Source organism: Salmo salar, chromosome 02, assembly GCF_965601325.2.
Source record: "Salmo salar chromosome 02, fSalSal1, whole genome shotgun sequence".
Lineage (NCBI taxonomy): Eukaryota > Metazoa > Chordata > Actinopteri > Salmoniformes > Salmonidae > Salmo > Salmo salar.
In genome coordinates, this window is record NC_138292.1 from 48,917,127 (window position 1) to 48,943,352 (window position 26,226).

General features: G+C 42.0%; 1 protein-coding gene across 1 annotated transcript; it reads left to right on the forward strand.

The window, feature by feature from the left end:
• The first annotated feature begins 7,857 nt into the window (after window positions 1-7,857).
• LOC106584688 (endothelin-2) lies at window positions 7,858-17,396 on the forward strand. The gene is made up of 5 exons (XM_014170193.3): window positions 7,858-8,037; window positions 12,590-12,740; window positions 13,120-13,233; window positions 16,075-16,140; window positions 16,284-17,396. Exons 1-5 carry the CDS (start codon window positions 7,980-7,982, stop codon window positions 16,372-16,374), a joined length of 480 nt encoding a protein of 159 aa, XP_014025668.1. The 5' UTR covers window positions 7,858-7,979; the 3' UTR covers window positions 16,375-17,396.
• Window positions 17,397-26,226: the final 8,830 nt, after the last annotated feature.

Genomic DNA, 26,226 nt, shown 5'->3' on the forward strand with positions numbered 1-26,226 from the left:
TTTTTCTAAGCCAGAATTCAGACATGGCTAAGACATCAGGGTTGGCAGAGTGTGCTAAAGCAGTGAGTAAAATAAGGGAGTAGGCTTCTAATGTTAACATGCATGAAAACAAGGCTTTTACAGTTACAGAAGTCAACAAATGAGAGCACCTGGGGAGTGGGAGTGGAGCTAGGCACTGCAGGACCTGGATTAACCTCCACATCACCAGAGGAACAGAGGAGAATTAGGATAAGGGTACGGCTAAAGGCTAATACGAACTGGCCGTCTAACACGTTCGGAACAGAGAGTAAAAGGAGCAGGTTTCTGGGCATGATAGCATAGATTCAAGGCATAGTGTACAGACAAAGGTAAGGTAGGATGTGAGTACATTGGAGGTAAACCTAGGCATTGAGTAATGATGAGAGAGATATAGTCTCTAGAGACGTTTAAACCAGGTGATGTCATCGCATATGTAGGAGGTGGAACAACATGGTTGGTTAAGGCATATTGAGCAGGGCTAGAGGCTCTACAGTAAAATAAGACAGTAATCACTGACCAGGACAGTAATGGACGAGGCATATTGATATTAGAGAGAGGCATGCATAGCTAAGTGAACATATGGGTCCAGTGAGTGGTTGGGCTGACTGGGGACACACCGATTCAGACAGTTAGCAGGCCGATGCTAACAAGCTAACAGTTAGCAGGCCAGGGCTAAAAAAGCTAGCAGTTAGCAAACCGGGGCTGGCAAGCTAGCAGTTAGCAGACCGGGTTAGCAAGCAAGCAGTTGGCAGACCAGGGCTAGCAGTTAGCAGACCGGGGCAGACAAGCTAGCAGTTAGCAGACTGGGGCATGCAAGCTAGCAGTTAACAGACCGGTGCTAGCAAGTTAGCCTTTGGGGGATGTCGCGATGGGGGTAAGTCTGTTTTTGCCTCTTCATGCGGTGACGTCGATAGACCAGTTGTGGAATTAGTAGGGTCTAGGTAGCTAGTAGACCGCGGTTAGCAGAATGGGCCTTCAGCGGACGTCGCGCCCGAGGGGCCTGTTGGAATCCTCGGGCAGAATATGTCGGTATTCCAGTCATAGAGGATCGGCGGGGTTCCATGCCCCGTACCGGCAGTAGAAGGGGTCCGGATATTGTAGCCCAGGAGTGGGCTTCGGTGGTAGCACAGGAGTTGCGAAGATCCAGATGAAAATGTTCCGAGTTTGCGGTAGGAATCCGGGGATATGGGGGAAAAAAAAGAATAATAGGTCCGTTATGCTCTGGTTTGAGTCACGTTGTTCGAACTGGCAAGAGCTTTCCAAGCTAAAGGTTAGCTGATGACCACTAGCAATGGTTTACTGACTGATAGCTGGTAGGTAGTTAGCTGGCTAGCTTCAGTTGAGGGATTCCAGATCTGAAGTAAATAGAAATACTTTACAAAAAAAAACAGATCCACGCCACATTGGGTGTGGCGGGGTGCAGGAGAATATTTAGAAGTTGAGGTTTAGGAAAATATTTTTAAAAGATATGCAAAGAAAAATATGTAAAATGATATATACAAGGGACACGACAGGACAAAGACAAAGACGTCTGATCTGCTACGCCATCTTGGATTAAGATAGTGTGGGCTACAGCTTATCATGAGATTCTCTATCTCAGGCGAGCAAAACTTTGAGTCTTCCTTAGATATCGTACACCAGCTGTTGTTTAGATAAATGCATAGGCCCCCGCCCCGTGTCTTACCAGAGGCTGCTGTTCTGTCTTGCCGATAGAGTGTATAACCCACCAGCTATATGTTCTTAATGCCATCGTTCAACCGTGATTCAGTGAAGCATAAGATATTACAGTTTTTAATGTCCCGTTGGTAGGATATACTTGCTTTCACTTCGTCCCATTTATTTTCCAGCTATTGAACGTTAGCTAGCAGAACGGAAGGCAAGGGCAGATTAGCCACTCGTTGCCTAATCCTCGAAAGGCACACTGATCTTTTGTTCCAAATCTCAGTTTCCTTCTCCAGTGAATCAAGGGGATCAGGGCCTGGTCGGGTGTCTGCAGTATATCCTTCTCGTCCAACTCATTGAACAAGAACTCCTCGTCCAATTTGAGGTGAATAATCCCAGTTCTGATGTCCAGAAGCTCTTTTCATTATGTACAAAAAAATAAACAAAATAGCATGATTGGTTGAGAGCCGATAAGACAGCCGCCCTACCCTCCGGCGCCATCATGGGCTATAGTGCAGTAGTATGGGAATTTCATCACCATGTCAAACATTCCACTTATCTGTTGGGGGGGGGGGGGGGGGAATAGAGGAGGAAGTGTTTTTACTTGTTTCCTCTGGTAGATATGGCAGATTAGCTCTGACAGTTGATACTATGAGATCCTGATAGATAAATCTCTTAATTTCTCATTCCCAACAGTCTAGCATTTGGATCCCATGATTTACCCCATTATTATTCCATGATTGTAAATTCTACAATTAGAATAGTACCAAACATTGTTTATGTCTCATTAATGTTAATGTCATACTTGATTTATGTGTGTTTCGTTTACCCAGGAAATGTTGTCTGTTGTGGCATAATACATGTCTTCATGGACAATTTGTCTAATGCAAAAGATGCCAAGCATCCTTGTGTAGGAGAAGTACCAGTTTAAAGAACGTGTACTCTGTTAGATTCCATCTTAAGGTGTCTCACCGAAGTCATTTTCCAGCAGGCACACACATTTTCACCAAAACAAAGTACACGTAGTACTCACAGAGTTGCCATCCCTTTGACTCAGGGAACATATCTAGGAATATTTGCACAAATAGGTGGGGCAGTATGTAGCCTAGACGTTAGAGAGGCAGAGGGTTGCGGGTTCGAATCTCTGTACTATACTGTGGCTGACCATGTGCTCCTCTGAATGTGTATGTGTGTTATGTCATGTTATATTTGTCAACAGACTGCATACTAGATGCAGTACTGGTGAAGAATAGACAATTTGAAAAGATAACATACATTTATTCACATCAACAAGAACCACAGTATACTATACGTATATTATTATCATAAATGATCAGCAATGTTCAGAAGAGCACCGAGACTCCTATGGTCATACATTAAACAAGTAAAACAGATTCAGATTTACACATATGCCTGGACAAAAAACACACTCAACTCTTTTTCTCATTCATCATGCTCTAGATGTGTGTGTGTGTGAGTTGTCGAGACATGTGGCCTCCAGTATCTAAATCTGACAGAGCTCATCACAGCCCACACTGATGCTCATGACTGACAGCTGTATCCACGCAGCATTTCCATACACATTTGCCATATTTTCCTATCAGATAATTGACCATCTACTCATCGGCCATGCTCCGGTGGCTTTAACGAACACCTAAGCAACTTTATTGAGTTAGCGATAAAATCCCTCTTGATTAACCTGGCTAATCTGAGTGTGTGGGGAAATTAACGCCACAGTTCATTTGCATGAGTGAGTGCTACCATTTGGCTATCTGCATGGCAGTGGTAAGATTCCCCCTTGGCTCCTGGGCCAGTCACTCACCGGGCAATGTGTGGGTGGCACAATGCACTGGGGGCACCACTACCCTCAGGCAGGGAAGAGAGCTGTCGGTTTATCTGTGCATGGGCTAGTGCCAGCCATCACGGAACAAGAGACGAAGGGATATTTTTTGCACCAAGAATATTTTGGTCAAATGTAATTCCAGAAACAGTTTAGCTACTTCTTTGACAGTGCTATTGTCAAAACAACGACAACGTAATAGCTGGCAATGGTAGTAGAGATATTGCTGTTGGTATGTAACCTTCATTTTCAAAACACTGCTTCTGTGTTGCATGAGATGTTTTGTGTGGTACATTTGCTGACTTTGAGGTAGTGTGTCATAAGGGTTGTCTCATGATTTACTGCGAGTATTGTACCTTGGCCTTAGCCTCACATCTATTGTCTTTAACTCTCTTCAACCCAATTACCATTATTAGGTGAAGTGTTCATCATAACCACATCCTTTAGATTAATTGACTGAATTGATTGGATAATTAAAAGTAGTAAGTTGCTCCAGCTGGAGACAACATTCAATACATCAAACATGATCGAGGATTAAAAAACAAAGCCCAGAGCTTATTTCCATTCTGGTGTTCAATTTCCATTGCACCCCATTTATCTTGTTCAATGACTAATCAGATGAACGTAATACTCACAGACCTCAAAATAACGCATCATGTTCTCAAAACACATCTTGTCTGAATCATTTAATGTTCAGTGCCTTTGGAAAGTATTCAGACCCCTTGACTTTTTACACATTTTGATAGGTTACAGCATTATTCTAATGGATTACATAAAACATTTTCCCCAGCAATCTACACACAATACCCCTTAACGACAAATCAAAAACAGGTTTTTAGCAATTTTTTGCAATTAAAAAACAGAAATACCTTATTTACATAAGTACTCAGACCCTTTGCTATGAGACTCTAAATTGAGCGCAGGTGCATCCTGTTTCCATTGATCATCCTTGAGATGTTTCCACAACTTGATTGGGAGTCCACCTGTGGTAAATTCAATTGATTGGACATGATTTGGAAAGGCACACACCTGTCTATATAAGGTCCCAAAGTTGACAGTGCATGTCAGAGCAAAAACCCGAGACAGCTCCGAGACAGGATTGTGTCGAGGCACAGATCTGGGGAAGGGTACCAAAAGATGTATGCATTGAATATCATTGAATATCCCCAAGAACACAGTGGCCTCCATCATTCTTAAATGGAAGAAGTTTGGAACCACCAAGATTCTTTCTAGAGCTGGCCACCCAGCCAAACTGAGGAATTGGGGAAGAAGGGCCTTGGTCAGGGAGGTGACCAAGAACCCGATGGTCACTCGGACAGAGCTCAAGAGTTCTGTCCGAGAGTTCATGACACTTGAATGCCAAGTTCATGACACTTGAATGCCAAGTGTCATGTCTGGAAGAAACCTGGAACCATCCCTACGGTGAAGCATGGTGGTGGCAGCATCATGCTGTGGGGATGTTTTTCAGCGGCAGGGACTAGGAGACTAGTCAGGTTTGAGGGAAAATTGAATGGAGCAAAGTACAGAGAGATCCTTGATGAAAACCTGCTCCAGAGCCCTCAGGCCCTCAGACTGGAGCGACAGTTTACCTTCCAACAGGACAACGACTCTAAGCGCACAGCCAAAACTACGCAGCAGTGGCTTCGGGACAAGTCTCTGAATGTCCTTGAGTGGCCCAGCCAGAGCCACGACTTGAACCCAATCCAACATCTCTGGATAGACCTGAAAATACCTGTGCATCAACGCTCCCCATTCAACCTGACAGCGCTTGAGAGGATCTGCAGAGAATGGTAGAAACTCCCCAAATACAATTGTGCCAAGCTTGTACCATCATACCCAATAAGACTCAATGCTGTAATCGCTGCCAAAGGTGCTTAGACAAAGTACTGAGTAAAGGGTCTGAATACTTATGTGTATATATATATATATATATATATATATATATATATATATATATATATATATATATATATATATATATATATTATCAAACATTTCTAAAACCTGTTTTTGCTTTGTCGTTATGGGGTATTGTGTGAAAGCTGTAGTACATTTTAGAATAAGACTGTAATGTAAGAAAATGTGGAAAAGGTAAAGGGGTCTGAATACTTTCCGAAGGCACTGTAGACCCAAAACTGCGTGTGAATGAAAATCTTATTCTGTGGTCCACACGTGGCCTAGTGGTAAGACTTCCAGCAGTATTCAAACAGTACATGTTACATCTGCAATCTTCTGCACTGTCTAGACTATAAATAAAGCTTGAGAAAATAACCTGTTAGGGCTAGGGGGCAGTATTGACACGGCTGGATAAAAAACATACCCGATTTAATCTGGTTACCACTCCTACCCAGTAACTAGAATATGCATATACTTATTACATATGGATAGAAAACACCCTACATTTTCTAAAACTGTTTGAATGGTGTCTGTGAGTATAACAGAACTCAAATGGCAGGTCAAAACCTGAGAGATTCCTTTACAGGAAGTGGCCTGTCTGACCATTTCTTGAACTTCTTTTCCATCTCTATCATTTACTAAGGATCTCTGCTCTAACGTGACACTTCCCACGTCGTCCATAGGCGCTCAGAGCCCGGGAAAAAACAGAATGTCGTCATTCCAGCCCCAGGCTGAAACACATTATCGCCTTTCTCAAGTGGCCGATCAAGGGACACTGGGCTTAGGCGCGTGACCCCGACCGCCCCCGCCTTTGGGATTTTTTCCTCTGTTTGCCGAAAAGGAGATTCCCTGTCGGAATATTATCGCTTTTCTACGAGAAAAATGTCGTAAAAATTGATTTTAAACAGCGGTTGACATGCTTCGAAGTACGGTAATGGAATATTTAGAATTTTATTGTCACGAATTGCGCCATGCGCGCGACACTTCTTTACTATTTCGGATAGTGTCTGGAACGCACGAACAAAACGCCGCTATTCGGATATAACGATGGATTATTTTGGACCAAACCAACATTTGTTATTGAAGTAGCAGTCCTGGGTGTGCATTCTGACGAAGACAACAAAAGGTAATCAAACTTTTATAATAGTAAATATGATTATGGTGAGTGCTAAACTTGCCGGGTGTCTAAATAGCGAGCCCGTGATGCCTGGGCTATGTACTTAGAATATTGCAAAATGTGCTTTCACCAAAAAGCTATTTTAAAATCGGACATATCGAGTGCATAGAGGAGGTCTGTATCTATAATTCTTAAAATAATTGTTATGCTTTTTGTGAACGTTTATCGTGAGTAATTTAGTAAAATGTTAGCGAATTCCCCGGAAGTTTGCGGTGGGTATGCTAGTTCTGAACGTCACATGCTAATGTAAAAAGCTGGTTTTTGATATAAATATGAACTTGATTGAACAAAACATGCATGTATTGTATAACATAATGTCCTAGGGTTGTCATCTGATGAAGATCATCAAAGGTGAGTGCTGCATTTAGCTGTCTTCTGGGTTTTGGTGACATTATATGCTGGCTTGAAAAATGGGTGTCTGATTATTTCTGGCTTGGTACTCTGCTGACATAATCTAATGTTTTGCTTTCGTTGTAAAGCCTTTTTGAAATCGGACAGTGTGGTTAGATTAACGAGAGTCTTGTCTTTAAATGGCTGTAAAATAGTCATATGTTTGAGAAATTGAAGTAATAGGATTTTTAAGGTTTTGAAAATCGCGCCACAGGCTGGCAGTGGCTGTTACGTAGGTGGGACGCATGCGTCCCACCTAGCCCATAGAGGATAAGTAGCATATGGAGGGTGGAATTACACTTAAATAATATTGTTCGGTCAACACCCCATGGGGAATTAATTTGATCTGTCAATCAATCCCAAATTGAGTCAATTGTCACCCATCTGCTCCACCACCACATGGCACCACCATCTGCCAACTCCCCTTTATTGGATAACGTTCCCCCTGATCATTGTTTCCACGGCACCCTGGCCTTCCCTTGCAGACTCCATGCAAAGCAGGCAATCAGGAGCCATCTCTCTCCTTTTCCTCATGGTCTTCCACTCCCTCCCACTCTCTCCTTCCCTCCTACCCTCCCCCCTCAAGGCTCTCGCCATATGTCAAACATCACCAAAATATGCCGGAAATGTATATGTCACACAATCAAATTGCATGTGGATAGTGAATGCAACATGCTACAGGTGATAAGTGAACTGTTGTCTGTCCAGTGACCTGCAGGTTGGGGAGTTGTGGTGGGGTGGAGTGAACATAGATTCCTGGAATTTTCAGCAGAGGCTCAAACCCTCTGGAGGAGTTGTGTAACATTGTAGCAGCAAGGGGCAGGGCTTCCAGTGTGACATCATGGGGTTAGAGGACTATAAGTTGAGGGCCACCGCTCAGACACCTGCAGACAAACAAGCAAGCAGCAAAGCAGAAGACAGCTGGGATAATTTGCCAAAGCGCATTTAAGGATATTATACTTCACCGTGAGCTCTACAAACAGACCAACAGCAACCATGTCAGCACACGCCAGCCTCTTCCTTCTCATCACCGTGTGTGTGTCCATGCAGGAAGGTAAGTACTACAGCACTATTATTAAAATAGGATTTAGGATTTGTTATTTCCTCCACAAGCAAACATAGACTTAATCATGTCATTGAAGCATTAAACACTAATGGTCAAGTGTCTTCCACTGATCATTTTCTGAATGCATAACTAAATACAAAATATCATAAAAATATTATTTTGGAATGACACACTATACAAAAGAATATGACATTGTATTGAGGTTCTGTGCTACTGTCTTGCATCAACAAAACACTGGCTGACTTTCCACTTTCCAAATTAATATCCCTATAAAATGGTGACATGTTGCAGCATTGACTACATGTTTTCATTGTCTAGAGCAATGTAAAGACTTACTCATAAGCACACTCATTAAATTCAGTAACAAGATATACAAAGCAACAAAGAGACACGTTTCAGCAAGCCCCGTTCCAACTGTCACATCATCAATGAAGATTTATCGTTAACATATTAAGACCAGTGTTAAATCTCACTTCAACCTTGCTGAATAGCTCAGGGGTACACATTCTCAAATGTTGATTATCTGGAGAACCTCTTCATCTCACACAGCAAATGGATTATCTTGTATTTGAGTGATCTTGGTTGTCAAAAGCACCTTAAACTTGAAATGTTGAGAGCATGACAATGTTTGCTTGCTGGTTGTTGTCTTGTCATTGTACAGTCAGAAAATACCAGAGGCTGTGTTTCTCCATACTCTGGTCATCTCTGTATAGGGACAAATGAGATGTAATGACTCCACTGAGTCAAAAAAGAGGTGAAGTTTCCTCTAAATGTCTGCCCTTCACTATTTGAATGTTTGAACAGACAGATAACAGCAATTACAGATGATTACTAGCTTTCCACAGAAATGATTGATTAGACTGGTGTGATAGATCAAGGAAAATAGCGGAGTACCGGTAATAATACACTTGTCTAGTGTCCCTTTATGCTGTTGGCAGGGTTGGGGAGTAAGGGATTAAAAAAAATTTTAAACTGTAATCCATTACATTACCAGCAAAAAATATATTGTAATCAGATTACAGATACTTTTGAAAAACTAGATGATTACTTTCAGGATTACTTTTAAATTCAGAAAGGATGTTTGCGGGAAAAAATGTTTGACACTTCTGTTTTCTCAATGACATTCAAGTCAGCATTGAAAAAAGGCACAAATTTAAATTTGTTCCACCTGAGTGAGTCTGACCACTCAAGTAAGAGACCACTATGATGACACACCAAATGTGTTTGATGGATCGCGGGAAAAGAGAAGGAATAGGCTTTTGTAGGCTACAGTCTAAGCTTTCCAATAATGCGATTGCTGTCGGCATCCAAACTTGAATAAACGCTTGGAGGTAAGGATGACAGCAGGGGTGTAGTCTACGGTGATACGGATATCACTTATTATTGATATCTACATAATGCATTGATGTGATTGTGAATCACACTGCTGCTCTCTCATTTTGCTATTTGCGCTTTACGGATTGTGGTTGTTGTGGATTGCTGTTCACAAATCTAAATGTGTATTTGAACCCAATAATGGTTTAATTGAAAAAGTTTAAGCTGCCTGTCAATCATTGTTTTTGAAACCAGTGGACAGCTTGTGAAAAATGTTCTCTTGCAACAGTCCCATAGTGCTCAATCTAATTCATGCTGATTCTTTAAAAAAAATGTAAAAGATCCATAGGCCTAATGGACACATTATCAAACTCATACACTTTTGAATAGACCTAAAGGGGCAGTCTGTAGTTGCTACATCCATTTCTGGATTTATAAATTATATATATACATATATATATATATATACTGCTCAAAAAAATAAAGGGAACACTTAAATAACACATCCTAGATCTGAATGAAATAAATAATCTTATTAAATGCTTTTCTCTTTACATAGTTGAATGTGCTGACAACAAAATCACACAAAAAGAATCAATGGAAATCCAATTTATCAACCCATGGAGGTCTGGATTTGGAGTCACACTCAAAATTAAAGTGGAAAACCACACTACAGGCTGATCCAACTTTGATGTAATGTCCTTAAAACAAGTCAAAATGAGGCTCAGTAGTGTGTGTGACCTCCACGTGCCTGTATGACCTCCCTACAACGCCTGGGCATGCTCCTGATGAGGTGGCGGATGGTCTCCTGAGGGATCTCCTCCCAGACCTGGACTAAAGCATCCGCCAACTCCTGGACAGTCTGTGGTGCAACGTGGCGTTGGTGAATGGAGCGAGACATGATGTCCCAGATGTGCTCAATTGGATTCAGGTCTGGGGAACGGGCGGGCCAGTCCATAGCATCAATGCCTTCCTCTTGCAGGAACTGCTGACACACTCCAGCCACATGAGGTCTAGCATTGTCTTGCATTAGGAGAAACCCAGGGCCAACCGCACCAGCATATGGTCTCACAAGGGATCTGAGGATCTCATCTCGGTACCTAATGGCAGTCAGGCTACCTCTGGCGAGCACATGGAGGGCTGTGCGGCTCCCCAAAGAAATGCCACCCCACACCATGACTGACCCACCACCAGACCGGTCATGCTGGAGGATGTTGCAGGCAGCAGAACGTTCTCCACGGCGTCTCCAGACTCTGTCACGCCTGTCACATGTGCTCAGTGTGAACCTGTTAACATCTGTGAAGAGCACAGGGCGCCAGTGGCGAATTTGCCAATCTTGGTGTTATCTGGCAAATGCCAAACGTCCTGCACGGTGTTGGGCTGTAAGCACAACCCCCACCTGTGGACGTCGGGCCCTCATACCACCCTCATGGAGTCTGTTTCTGACCGTGTGAGCAGACACATGCACATTTGTGGCCTGCTGGAGGTCATTTTGCAGGGCTCTGGCAGTGCTTCTCCTGCTCCTCCTTGCACAAAGGCGGAGGTAGCGGTCCTGCTGCTGTGTTGTTGCCCTCCTACGGCCTCCTCCACGTCTCCTGATGTACTGGCCTGTCTCCTGGTAGCGCCTCCATGCTCTGGACACTACGCTGACAGACACAGCAAACCTTCTTGCCACAGCTCGCATTGATGGGCCATCCTGGATGAGCTGCACTACCTGAGCCACTTGTGTGGGTTGTAGACTCCGTCTCATGCTACCACTAGAGTGAAAGCACCGCCAGCATTCAAAAGTGACCAAAACATCAGCCAGGAAGCATAGGAACTGAGAAGTGGTCTGTGGTCCTCACCTGCAGAACCACTCCTTTATTGGGGGTGTCTTGGTAATTGCCTATAATTTCCACCTGTTGTCTATTCCATTTGCACAACAGCATGTGAAATGTATTGTCAATCAGTGTTGCTTCCTAAGTGGACAGTTTGATTTCACAGAAGTGTGATTGACTTGGAGTTACATTGTGTTGTTTAAGTGTTCCCTTTATTTTTTTGAGCTATATCTATATATATATATATATATATATATATATATATATATATATATATATATATATATATATATATATATATATATACACATACATATATACACATACATATATATATATACACATACATATATACACATATATATATATATATCCATTGATTCTTGAAGAATATAACTCATGAGCTTAGTTCAAATGTCACACTCTATGAGAACCCAAACGATAAGCTTGTTTTTCTCCAATGTTTGTAAACATTGTAAATGTAATCAAACACTGTATAGCCTACATACATACATGATTAAAACAATTTTTATATCATGGATGGTCAGTCGTTGCATCCATATAGCTCTGTCTATTAATCTGAGAGTGGTTACATTTCTCCAGGCCCATCCCTCAGCTTTTTACCAAAACAGAGGCTATTTGGTTATTGTTACGTCTGTGGATTTGCCCTTTAAACAGCTGCATATTATCAAGATATCAAAGTGTCAACAACAAAAAGGTAAACAATAGGCCTATAGCAAATGCAGCATATGGCATTCATTTTTCACATGTAAATAGTACTTTTCAGTAGTGCTCAAAACATGCCATTTAATGAGCGCAGCATTTATTTTTCAACTCGAATCAATGAGCCCAATCAGTCCTCCATGACAACAAAATCATGAACAACAGAGTAAGACTGGCTAATACGTCCTTAGTTTTGGGGTCATGCTCATGTAAAACAATTTGGCTAATCAATACTTCCATATTTCCAAGTCCTATTCTTGAAGATCAAGGGGTATAACATTTATTGGAATGACTGGAATTCTGATAGACTTTGGTTTTTAATGTAAAATTATAATTTTATCGTATTATTATATGTAGTTGAAAGCGATGGGTTAGAAGAATTCTACATAACCAACACATAAAGTAAAATTGAACATCCTTATAAACTTTACATTGATTTATCCTGCAATAGATGTCGTTCAATTGGTAACATACATTTTTGTCTTCTTCTAATGTCTCTTAAGGGGAAAGTAATCTAAAAGTAACGGAATGTAATCAGATTACATTACTGAGTTTGGGTAATCCAAAAGTTACGTTACTGATTACAATTTTGGACAGGTAACTAGTAACTGTAACGGATGGTGGATTGTATGGTCTTGATGCACCAGGATTGGTTTCTAAGCTATATCCTTCTGTCTGTCATGTAGGTTCTGGACATCCACTGTCAGAGAGGCCTAAATCCAGTGATCTGGCTCCACCTCACAGAGTGCGGACCAAACGCTGTGCTTGCAACAACCAGCTGGACTCTGAATGCCACTACTTTTGCCATCTCGACATCATCTGGGTCAACACACCAAGGTGGGCACACACACCTCACAGAAATATATGCATTCTTAGAGCGAAACATATGCACATATACACTACACACCATCAAGTACATCAAACAAATACCTACTCAGCTTTGCAGACATATACTTGAGCAATTCACTTATGTGGGTCAATTACGTCACAGTGTGATGATATCAACATTATCGATCAACATTAATATTTGCACCTTTTTTATTTTAGCTGTGCATCACTAGTATCAATGTGACATTATTCTGGCAATCATCCCTGTCTAGCATCACTGCATTTTCATTTTATTAATGCCAAAGAACAAAGTCTATAAACATTGTGGTTATATCTTGAGGGTGACTGATAAAACTGATATTCCCTTTCTTTCTTTCCCCTTCTGCAGTAAGACCACTGTTTACGGCTTGGGCAGCCCTCTGTCACGTCGCCGTAGGTCCGCTGGTCGCTGTGTGTGTGCAGACTCTGACGACCACACCTGCACCAGCTTCTGTCTGGACAGGTGAGTTGGGGTCAAAACAATGGCCAAGACACCATCACACACACCACCACCGCAGACAGACAGATACTCAGTCACTGTGGAATGTATTACTTTTATTAGTCAGCCATTTGAGTACACAGAACAATAGCGATTCCCTGTTGGAGCTCTTCAAGGTGCACAAGGCGTGGTCTGAGAGCATAGCTCACTTCTCTGGGATGCTATTATTAGCTTGACGGAGTGTTATTGTGTGTATCACACAGGCGTTCCCTCTCATGGTGGAATGAATCTGCACCACAATGTTATGGAGTGCCCGAGGGGGCAGTGTAATCCCAGGCTACTCTAGCATCCCCACTGCATGTTTTGATTGGCTGAAGGGACAGGGGAGTGAAGTGTGTAGGAGTCTCAAGCATTGAAAGGCTGAGTTAAGGATTAATGGTTCCTAAGGATGATAGAGAAACAAATACAGGCACCTAGAGACACCCAGAGACTCATTGCACTCATTGTTCCTCATTGGGAAACAAACAGGGGCCGTTTTTCACTTAGGGACAGATGGGGCTCTATTCAATCCGTATCGTTACAGCGGGCTTGAAATTGAAAGGCAATGTTCCCGCGTTAGCGGAGACTGCATTCACGGTAAATGCTGCACACAGTCTGTCGGCTCAATCACAAATGACCTTGACATTTCTAGCACGCAGTCTGTAACGCTTCAGCGATCCAGATTGGAAAGAGCCCTTAGACATTATATTGTAAAGACATTATTGTTTGGTCTATGACCTTGCAATGATGTCAGTAAAACTTTTAGTGTACAATAAAGTTGTCTTTAGATTGCCAAATTGGCAAAAAAAGCGGCAACAGTTCTTTACACACCTGATTCTTTGATCAAAGGTATTGTGAGAATTCACTGATATGAGTTTGTTTGAGGGCTATTTACAGTGTCTTCAGAAAGTATTCATACCCCTTGACTTATTCTACTTTTTGTTGTGTTACAGCCTGAATTCAAAATGGATTAAATAAAAACATTTTCTCACCCATCTACACACATCACTGTAGCCAAGCTTCCTGCCATCCAGGACCTCTATACCAGGCAGTGTCAGAGGAAGGCCCTAAAAATTGTCAAAGACTCCAGCCACCCATGGCAAACTGTACCGGAGCACCAAGTCTAGGTCCAAGAGGCTTCTAAACAGCTTCTACCCCCAAGCCATAAGACTCCAGAACATCTAGTCAAATGGCTACCCAGGCTATTTGCATTGCCCCCCTTCTCCCCCTCTTTACATCACTGCTACTCTCTGTTGTCATCTATGCATAGTCACTTTAATAACTCTACCTACATGTACATACTACCTCAACTAACCGCACATTGACTCTATATCGGTACCCCCCCGTATATAGTCTCGCTATTGTTATTTTACTCCCCAGTCCTTTAACGATAACAAGCATATCTATAACATGATGCTTGAAAATATGGAGAGTGGTACTCAGTAATGTGTTGTATTGAATTTGCTTCAAACACAACACTTTGTATTCAGGACAAAAAGTTAATTGCTTTGCCTTTTTTTTGCAGCATTACTTTAGTGCCTTGTTGCAAACAGGATGCATGTTTTGGAATATTTGTATTCTGTACCAACTTCCTTCTTGTCCCTCTGTTAATTAGATTAGTATTGTGGAGTAACTACAATGTTGTACATCCATCATTCGTTTTCTCCTATCACAGCCATTAAACTCTGTAACTGTTTTAAAGTCACCATTGGCCTCATGGTGAAATCCCTGCGCGCTTTCCTTCCTCTCCAGCAACTGAATTAGGAAAGACGCCTGTATCTTTGTAGTGACTGGGTGTGTTGATACACCATCCAAAGTGTAGTTAATAACTTCACCATGCTCAAAGGGATATTCAATATCTGCTTTTTTATTTTTATTTTACCCATCTACCAATAGGTGCCCTTCTTTGCGAGGCATTGGAAAACCTCCCTGGTCTTTGTGGTTGAATCTGTGTTTGAAATTCACACTGTGTGGGGTACGGAGATGAGGTAGTCGTTCCAAAATCATGTTAAACACTATTATTGCACACACAGTGAGTCCATGCACCTTATTATGTGACTTGTTATGCACGCTTTTATTCCTGAACTTATTTAGGCTTGCCTTAACAAAGGGGTTAAATACTTATTGACTCAAAACATTTCAGCTTTTAATTTTTTTAATAATTTGTGAAAATGTAGAAAAACATAATTTAATTTCAACATTATGGGGTATTGTGTGTAGGCCAGTGACAAAAAAAACTAAATTTAATACATCTTAAATCAAATCAAAGTTTATTTGTCACGTGTGCAGAATACAACAGGTGTAGACCTTACAGTGAAATGCTTACTTACAGGCCCTAACCAACAGTGCCATTTTTAAGTAAAAAATAGGTATTAGGTGAACAGTAGATAAGTAAAGAAATAAAAACAACAGTAAAAAAGACAGTGAAAAATAACAGTAGCAAGGCTATAACAGTAGCGAGGCTATATACAGGCACCGGTTAGTCGGGCTAATTGAGGCAGTATGTACATGTAGGTATGGTTAAAGTAAATATGCATATATGATAAACAGAGAGTAGCAGTAGCGTAAAAGAGGGGTTGTAGATTCAGGCTGTAACACAACAAAATGTGGAAAAAGTCAAAGTGTGTGAATACTTTCTGAAGGCACTGTATCTTTGTTATCACAACAGTAAAATTCCACCAAAATTAACGGTTCGCAACACTGAGGCAAATTGCTATGTCATCATATGGTTTATTCCATATCTTTTGGAGAACTCGTTCACTGATCACCATTTCATGATGTCAGGTTCAAAATGTCTGCCCCATCTCTCTCTCTTCTTGTGTGCAGCTCAGATAACTCTTCACCCCAGAGTGCCATTAAGAGCTCCCGTGCCAACCTGTTGACTTTCCTTAGGTGAGCTTAAAATAAGTCCTGGAACGGCTGTTTGCTATTCTGGTTATCAAATTAAGCACAGGCTGTACACATAATTATTTCCTATTGTACCACAAGATGACCTTTGTGATTATGTTGCTGACCAGTGTCTCTTTCCTCCATAGATCTATGGTCAGAGCCTCTGAGAGAACCAGGGGATGGGCCTTCCCACCCAGGAAGGAAGCAGCTAGGGCCCCTGGGCTTGATGAGCGCTAAATGACATGGCATGGCAGACAGAGTGAGGAGAGAAGAGCGAGCGCCAGAACAAATGACACTCCTCTAACATGGAGAGTAGCAGAACAAAGGGCTGCTGGTAGAGAGATGTGTCACATGCAGGAAGGCCACAGACCAGTGGCCTCATGGTGTCCGCCTGTCTGTTTGTCGGTTTTCACCCATAAATAGAGGTTGGAAAACAAAATGTGACAGAGGCCTGAAGACAGAGAATAGATGCTAGATCTATCTTGAGGGATGGATCAAGCATGATGCATACAGGATATTTGTGCAGCAAAATATTTATGTTTGGGGCAGGAGGGACAAGGTTGGTCCATGCTACTGGCAGACTCTGGCCAGGTAGCCGTAAAGGAGAGAACACTTGATGTGTGTATGCTGTTTGTCTGTGTTCAGAACAGTGGCAGACCATGCTGTCATGATGGAAAGAATGTGACAGGGACAATATGACTGACAGGCTACTGATACGATAAATCAAAATTATGTATGAGATAACCACTGTGTTTTTCTCATTCTTTTGCCAAACATATTTAATCTCTCCATTATTTGATTGTATAATAACAACATATTATGATTGCTATGCAGGTTATTCATCAGGGAAAATGACTGAGGTCATTTAAAGGTGCAATGTTTAGGATTATACACTTAGTGTACAAAACACATATATAATCCATGTCTCAAATGTGTCAAGTCTTAAAAATTATTCTTTAACCTGTCTCCTCCCCTTCATCTACAATGATTTAACAACTGACATCAATAAGGGATAATAGCTTTCACCTGGATTCACCTGGTCAGTTTATGTCATGGAAAGAGCAGGTGTCCTTAATGTTTTGTACACTCAGTGTATATGTGTGTATAGGTGGGAGTAAAAAATACATAACATTGAAACATACGATACGGTATATCATTGACTATTTATTCAATTCTTGAGATTTTGATTTAGACCACTTCTGTATTGAGTGACTGTGTGAAGCAGTGTGTAATAATAAACAAATGAATGGTTGAATTATACAAAATACTTGCCTGACTCTTCTTATTTGACTGCTTTGACTAGATGATGAACTCTACGTTTACATACAACACAGTGTAATAGTTCCATTGCAAATTTTCTGATGGGTCAAGGAGTGCAGCCGGAATGGACTTGTCAGTCTTTGGTTTATAAACCTGCAAATATTATAAAGGAAATGTGAAGGGATGAGGAATTGCACCCAAGTCACATGTGGCCAATTCTCCTGTGTTGTTATTGTTTTATGGTGTGATACAGAACATATCTAGCCCGTGGGATAAGAGACAGGAAGCATATTCAAGTTGCCTGGATTTAAACAGTTTTTTCCTGGTGTATACTTGGGACAGAAAGGGAAACACCTAATAAGCAATGACTGAGCACTTTGAATTTACTGAATCATATAAATTATTATCACGCCACATCATACTACACTGCTCAAAAAAATAAAGGGAACACTAAAATAACACATCCTAGATCTGAATGAATGAAATAATCTTATTAAATACTTTTATCTTTACATAGTTGAATGTGCTGACAAAAAAATCACACAAAAATAATCAATGGAAATCCAATTTATCAACCCATGGAGGTCTGGATTTGGAGTCACACTCAAAATTAAAGTGGAAAACCACACTACAGGCTGATCCAACTTTGATGTAATGTCCTTAAAACAAGTCAAAATGAGGCTCAGTAGTGTGTGTGGCCTCCACGTGCCTGTATGACCTCCCTACAACACCTGGGCATGCTCCTGATGAGGTGGCGGATGGTCTCCTGAGGGATCTCCTCCCAGACCTGAACTAAAGCATCCGCCAACTCCTGGACAGTTGCAGGCAGCAGAATGTTCTCCACGGCGTCTCCAGACTCTGTCACGTCTGTCACGTGCTCAGTGTGAACCTTCTTTCATCTGTGAAGAGCACAGGGCGCCAGTGGCGAATTTGCCAATCTTGGTGTTCTCTGGCAAATGCCAAACGTCCTGCACGGTGTTGGGCTGTAAGCACAACCCCCACCTGTGGACGTCGGGCCCTCATACCACGCTCATGGAGTCTGTTTCTGACCGTTTGAGCAGACACATGCACATTTGTGGCCTGCTGGAGGTCATTTTGCAGGGCTCTGGCAGTGCTCCTCCTTGCACAAAGGCGGAGGTAGTGGTCCTGCTGCTGTGTTGTTGCCCTCCTACGGCCTCCTCCACGTCTCCTGATGTACTGGCCTGACTCCTGGTAGCGCCTCCATGCTCTGGACACTACGCTGACAGACACAGCAAACCTTCTTGCCACAGCTTGCATTGATGTGCCATCCTGGATGAGCTGCACTACCTGAGCCACTTGTGTGGGTTGTTGACTCCGTCTCATGCTACCACTAGAGTGAAAGCAACGCCAGCATTCAAAAGTGACCAAAACATCAGCCAGGAAGCATAGGAACTGAGAAGTGGTCTGTGGTTAACACCTGCAGAACCACTCCTTTATTGGGGGTGTCTTGCTAATTGCCTATAATTTCCACCTGTTGTCTATTCCATTTGCACAACAGCATGTGAAATTTATTGTCAATCAGTGTTGCTTCCTAAGTGAACAGTTTGATTTCACAGAAGTGTGATTGACTTGGAGTTACATTGTGTTGTTTAAGTGTTCCCTTTATTTTTTTGAGCAGTATATATGTACTGTTAATTGATGAGGTTGGTGTGGAAAAACAAAAAATCACTTTAGAGTTGTGTGAAGAGTGGACTTATTAATGAAAACTCATAAGGGTGAGATTGAATGGGCCATTTCTAAACTATGTAACGTACAGTATATGATTATTAATTTGGCAGTGGTGTAGAACCAGATTTTGAACAGAGTGTCCTGAGACACCAAGCCACTGAAGTCTCACCAGAATGTGAAATGTTGAAAGGATACCATTGAAATTAGCTAATTGATGATGTAACACGGCTGTAGTGAGGAGCAACATGCTATAATATTGCATTGTTACGTAAATATGGTTAACTGTAGCTCTCCACAGACCAATACATTAAGATTCTCCATTCTCTTTACTAGGAAACAAACTAATAACTATAACTGTTTTGAAAAATACTCTCACATGCTGATGTATGCCACGTGGAGCAAATAATTGAGAAATATAATATTATTTTTCTGTTTCTGTACAGTAGTAGTACCTTCTTCCAGTCTCTTAAGCCAATGCAAACACTGCTCTGAGTTCAAACGGAGGCCCAAGGTAGATAAATGGCCAAGGAATTAAAAAGCTCAAATGAATAAAAAAAATAGATTTGCCCCTCAAAATCAGGCCAGTTTGTGTTGTTATAAGGATCTCTTGGCACATTTCCTATGACCAAATGTGTCATTGTGGTAGTCTCCTGCACCACCCATTCTTAGTTATCATGACCCCTTGCTGACCTGTAGGACATAGGCCTACTGCTGAGACCATGAGTAACACTGGGAATTGCCTTACTGGGGTTTTTAATGAGATGACTTTCAAGTAATCAAATCTCCCCTTCGGCAGTGTGATGCAATCAGCCAAATTTCAGTCATACTTGTTGTCATACATCTACTGTAGAGTACTCCTGCGGCCAGGCTCTCCAGACAGGCCCCGGCATAGTCATCATTCAATCAAGAGCGCCATTTCCTCGTGTCACCACAACAATAATAGACCAGAGGGCAAGAAGGTCACACCATGTCCCATAATGTTCTCTTATACTGTACATTAATTGTAGATCCACCTACAGTTCTGCATCAGAAATCTATCGTCTGCCAAAACCAGTGCTCCATTTAAAGTAACCTGCTATGCTCAATTCTGGTCTACTGCAACAAGGGTTGCAAAACTTAGATAATTTTAATTCCCATAATTCTGACGCAGGAAGTGTTTAAAATGTAACCTGGATATTTCATTCCCAGTGTTACTCATCGGCTGGATAAACCTTCCGGTTTTCTATGAAATGGTGTTGGGTTCTGAGAATATGAAATGTCACTGAGGGAGAGAGGGGAATGTATAATGTTTACATTCTGTACAGATATATTATTGTTAGCCATCAGGGATCCTATGGGAGGAAAAAAGACACAGTCTGGTACGAGTCAACATGACAGACGTGAGTTGGGGAGGAGTGAGCACTTTGGGGCAGAGGTCAGGTCGGATGAAGTGAGGAAGAACAGATTTTTCTCCTATGCAGGAGGAGACTCAGCATAGGAGAAAAGGTTAAATATCAGTGCCTGTGTGAATATGTCTTTTGTCCTATGCAGCTGTATCAACCCAATGGGTGAATAAACTTGGTTTGAGCTTTATTAAGCATCTGTGATGTTTTAATAGGTTCATTTAGAACCTAACAGTTGGCGCTGTGAGCAGGGTTCACCGCGATTTACAGTTGAACTAGAGATTCCGAATCAGTGAAACAGGAGCCGGCACCAGAAACAAGGTAGGCACAGTTCCTACACCTGTTATCACTAATTCTGACATCTTGGGGAGATGAGAGTCGTAGGCTGAACCAATTATAGGACACGGACCTAGAAATCCTGAGCTTATTTAGTAGTCCCATTGTATTACGACCGGTCGTAGCTTTAAAGAGGGTAAGTGCCTAGCAGGGTAGATCCTGTGGAGGGTAAGATTCATAGCTTTAAAGAGGGTAAGTCCTGAGCAGGATAAATCCTGTGGAGGGTAAAGTCTTGTATGTAAAGGATAAGTCCCGAGCACGATAGTTCCTGTGGAGGGTAAATCGCTTAGAGAGAATCGATTTAACCCGATTCTCCATGTAAAGCAGGGCTAGAGGATTTTAGTAAAGCCATCGAGGCACTGAAAGAAGCGCATGAGCATTCTAGCAATTCGGTTCGAATATGGGAGAAACGTGCGAGGGGTTAATATGGCCACAGTGAAAGTTATTAACTATGGTTTCAATGGCCAAGGTAAGACAAAGAAACGTAGCGAAAAAACATCGAAGTGTAGGGAGGTAGATTCCTGTTTTAGATGTGGGGCCATTGGTCATTGGAAGAATGAGTGTAGAGTGGGAATGGAGCCTGCTGCATTCGAAGGAAATGCTGCCATGAAAGCGTTTGCATTTTTTTCAAAGGAGCCACAACAAATCCCCTTGAAAGCAGTGGGACAGGAAAATAGCAGAGTATGGCCTCAGTTAGATCAATAGTGGTTCAAAGAGATGATGGTTTTTATGTGAAGGGAGATGTAGGAGACCATGTCTTACACAACTTTTTAATAGATGCCAGGGATCAAATATTGAGGATTCCTTGTGATGAGAAATTGGCTAAATTTGCCACAGGAAACAGTATTTTGGGTTGAAGAATCTAGGCAAAATGCCAGGGGAATGGATTCTAAAGAGGTAACAAATTAAAATGATCTGGCCAAACACTCCTTGCAAACTCAGAAAACCTTGGGAGTGTTTTTAATCTCATGAGTCGTTTTATGTCGTCTTATTATGAAATAGATTTACATTTTATGTCGTCTTATTCTGAAATAGATTTATAGAATGGACAAAAGGGAGGAGCGGTCACGGGAAATGTGCATTGGGGTTACCAAACCTAAAATGAACATGAAGGGCATTGTGGTACAGTAGCATAGTGAATGCTAAAGAAATGTACACTTTTTTTCCCAGAAGCGGGGATTTCATTATCTCACTTTGGAATGTTTCCTGAGGATATGGTCTGGGGAGAGCAGTTAGTGAAATTCTGCAGTTTTATAACAATAAAGGTATCTGGATTAGGCCATAAACGGAGTTCCCAGATATGTAAGGCCTGGTCATGTGTGTGTCTTTGACCTATGGTTTACCACACCCACACCAGCATGCACACACAAATCACCAGGTATGAGTATTTGTTATTGGTGTTCATCCCGTGGGATTTATTGTGTGGGGTTTTTTCAATCTGGGTTTAAACTGGGTACATAGAATGATGGAAATGTTTGAAATGGTTTTAAATGGTTTCTGAAAGACAGGGAAAGAAAGGGGAAAGGAAATACTTAATGGTGTTGAATGACCTGTGTTCTGACTTTCTGGTGAGAACTGATCAATCTCACTAGAAATTATCGAGACAGGTGGGATTTAATTATAATATGAATGAGACACCAGTCTCTAGTCTATTTTACCATTACCTTATGGGATACCATTATTTTCTTATGGAGTTATCAAGCATTGTAATTCTAAGTTGATTTAACATGCAGTATTGTTTGTTTTTGAATCACGATGTGAATCATGTGTTCAAAGGAGAAATTACCAGTTCCCTGGGGCCCTGGTCCTTGGGTAAATATACAAATGTATTTTGTTCAGTGAAAAATATATGTTAATATGGATTGACAGTTACTCCAAATGGATTGTGATATGTGTATTGCTGATTTCATGTTTGTCTTTGTTTCGATACAAATTTCACCAGATTGGGTCTGCTGTATTGTTGGTATTCCCTCCCATGGGTTAGAGCGCTAACTCCCTGATCTGGTAACTCTTCCGAAAGGTCACCAGTAAAATAAGGGAGTATGATCTAATTTTGAAAATGGTTTCAACAGTAACAGTATGTTGTTAAGCCCTTTGACATGTGTCTTAGAGATAATGGTATTAAGAAAATTAGGAATGTAATAATTTATCATACGATGAATGGATGTTCTGGATTTCCAGATTCAGAAGTGTCTTAAACTGTTGTTTTGCTCTGTTCTCTCTCAAGTTATGGCAAATGTGACGTCAGATGGTGTCTTAATGCATGGAAGGAATAATCTGACCACGAACAGTGTGTGAACCTCAAAACCCTCCCTTAACGGCTGAAGAAAGAGTGACAAAGGCGTTCAATGCGACATTGACTTTTAACCTCTTGACGGTCGCCTAGGATAGGGGGCGCTACAGCGATAAAAAAAAAAAAATTGTGCCCATTTTAAACGGCCTCCTACTCAAACTCAGAAGCTAGGATATGCATATAATTAATACTTGTGGATAGAAAACACCCTAAAGTTTCTAAAACTGTTTGAATGGTGTCTGTGAGTATAACAGAACTCATATGGCAGTCAAAACCCCGAGACCGATCGTAACAGGATGTGGAATTCTGAATTGCGGACTCAACTTCATCACTTTGCCTATTAATCACACCGTGAGCAATGGTTCATTGAGCACTTCCTATTGCTTCCACTAGATGTCCCCAGTCTTTACAAAGTGGTTTGAGTCTCCTACTCTGAAAACTGACTGAATGAGACGCTGTGGAAAGTGGTCACATGAGGAGGGCCATCACCATTATGACGCCGGCGCCCCTGGCTACCCTCCCCTTTCGAAACGTTTTGAAAGACAATGCAATCGTCCCCCTTCAATCTTATTGGAGCTCTGGTTGAAAAAGGCCCTAAAGATTTATGTTATACAACGTTTGACATGTTTGAACGAACCCAGTAAAGTTATTTTTAAATCTGGCATTACAGGTGCTTTCAAGAGATATTCATCTATAAATCTTAGAATGACAATATTACATTTTAAAAATGTTTTCGAATAGTAATTTAGTAAATTGTAGCGCTGTTTCACCGGATGCATTTGAGGGAAAATAGTTAGTCAACGTTACGCGCCGATGTAAAATGCTGTTTTTATATATAAATATGAACTTTATCGAACAAAAGAATGCATGTATTGTGTAACATGATGTCCTAGGAGTGTCATCTGATGAAGGTTGTCAAAGGTTAGTGCTGCATTTAGCTGTTTTTTGGTTATTTGTGATGCATGTGGTTGGTCGGAAAATGGCTATGTGGCTACTTTTACGATATACTCCTCTAACATAATCTAATGTTTTGCTTTTGCTGTAAAGCCTTTTTGAAATCGGACTACGTGGTTCGATTCAGGAGAGGTGTAGCTATAAAACGATATAACATAGTCCTATATTTGAAAAAAAAAGATTACATTTTGTTATGCTAATGGCGATAGGATTTTTCGCTGGCGGGACGGAGCCCGACCAGGGGTTAACACTCCTATCAACCTGGGTACGGGCGGCAGGAGTACACCATGAGTCCTGAGACCGCACATGTGGAGTGAGCATGGAGAGAGATAACATTCAAACTTCTCTCATGCTGCTGGTGTACTGGTTTGAGAAATGGACCAAACAGAATGGTGGTGGCAGCTCAGGTGAGTGGGAAAAACTGATTTATTTGGATATTGAAATCGGGACATTATCAAGGGCCATCAAATGTGACAGGCAAGAGTTACAGATGTGTCATTTGGAAGATGAACTGTAACGCTATCTGAAGAAGAACCAATGAAGACACGCTAGAAACGCTTCAGTCTGGTTTTAGACCCCATCATAGCACTGAGACTGCACTTGTGAAGGTGGTAAATGACCTTTTAATGACGTCAGACCGAGGCTCTGCATCTGTCCTCGTGCTCATAGATCTTAGTGCTGCTTTTGATATCATCGATCACCACATTCTTTTGGAGAGATTGGAAACCCAAATTGGTCTACATGGACAAGTTCTGGCCTGGTTTAGATCTTATCTGTTAGAAAGATATCAGTTTGTCTCTGTGAATGGTTTGTCCTCTGACAAATCAATTGTAAATTTCGGTGTTCCTCAAGGTTCCGTTTTAGGACCACTATTGTTTTCACTATATATTTTACCTCTTGGGGATGTCATTTGAAAACATAATGTTAAATTTCACTGCTATGCGGACGACACACAGCTGTACATTTCAATGAAACATGGTGAAGCCCCAAAATTGCCCTCGCTAGAAGCCTGTGTTTCAGACATAAAGAAGTGGATGGCTGCAAACTTTCTACTTTTAAACTCGGACAAAACAGAGATGCTTGTTCTAGGTCCCAAGAAACAAAGAGATCTTCTGTTGAATCTGACAATTAATCTGGATGGTTGTACAGTCGTCTCAAATAAAACTGTGAATGTCACGTCCTGACCAGCAGAGGGCGTAATTGTGTTAGTTTTGGTCAGGATGTGGCAGGGGGTTTGTGTGTGTTAAATGTTGTGTGGGTGATTGGACTCCCAATTGAAGGCAGGTGTGTTGAGTTGCCTTTGATTGGGAGTCCTATATAGTAGTGTGTGTTTTTCTTTGGGGTTGTGGGTAGGTGTCCTTGCACTGCGTTGTATGTGCCTGCAAGACTGTTGCTGTCGTCTTTATTGTTTTTGTCCAGTGGATACTTTACTCCTTTTTTTAAATTAAAAAACATGAGTATCCACATACCTGCTGCGCCTGGGTCCATTTTTGAAGACAGTTGTTACAGAACTACCCACCACAAAAGGACCAAGCAGCGGAAGAAGAGGGAGCCACAGGAGAACAGCGTGGATGGATGGACTTGGCAGGATGAGCGAAGATTATGGGAGGACAAGTTAAGGGAGCTAAGGGAACCCGAGAGGCAGCCCCAATAATTTTTTGGGGGGGGACACAAGGGCTGTTTGGCGGGGCGAGATTGGAGCCCCAGGCCAGCTCCCCGTACCCTTGTAGGGCAGAGACAGACTGGACAGGTCCCGTGCTTTGGGGTTGGGGCTGTGGTGAGGCCTGGGATTTTCAGGCCGGTAGGCACAGTACCAGCACCCCGCATGTGCCAGGGCGAGGTGAGCATCGAGCCGGAAGGGGTGATGCCAACCCTGCGCTCAAGACCGCCAGTGCGCCTCTACGGTCCGGTGTTTTCCGCTATACGCACTAGCAGGGAGGTGCGTGTCTCCAGGCTGGCACGTCCAGTACCAGCCCCACGCATCAGGCGTCAAGTGCGTCAGCCCAGCCTCGCCAGTCAAGAATCGCCAGAGCTGCCCACCAGTCAAGAGTCGCCAGAGCTGCCCGCCAGTCAAGAGTCACCAGAGCTGCCCGCCAGTCAAGAGTCGCCAGAGCTGCCCGCCAGTCATGAGTCGCCAGAGCTGTCCGCCAGTCATGAGTCGCCAGAGCTGCCCGC

Excerpts from the sequence above, each read along its gene's own strand:
- LOC106584688 (XM_014170193.3), top strand. The coding sequence starts at position 7,980 with ATGTCAGCACACGCCAGCCTCTTCCTTCTCATCACCGTGTGTGTGTCC. Across the intron at positions 8,038-12,589 it reads GTGTGTGTCCATGCAGGAAG|GTTCTGGACATCCACTGTCA; the intron begins GTAAGTACTACA and ends TCTGTCATGTAG. Across the intron at positions 13,234-16,074 it reads ACCAGCTTCTGTCTGGACAG|CTCAGATAACTCTTCACCCC; the intron begins GTGAGTTGGGGT and ends TCTTGTGTGCAG.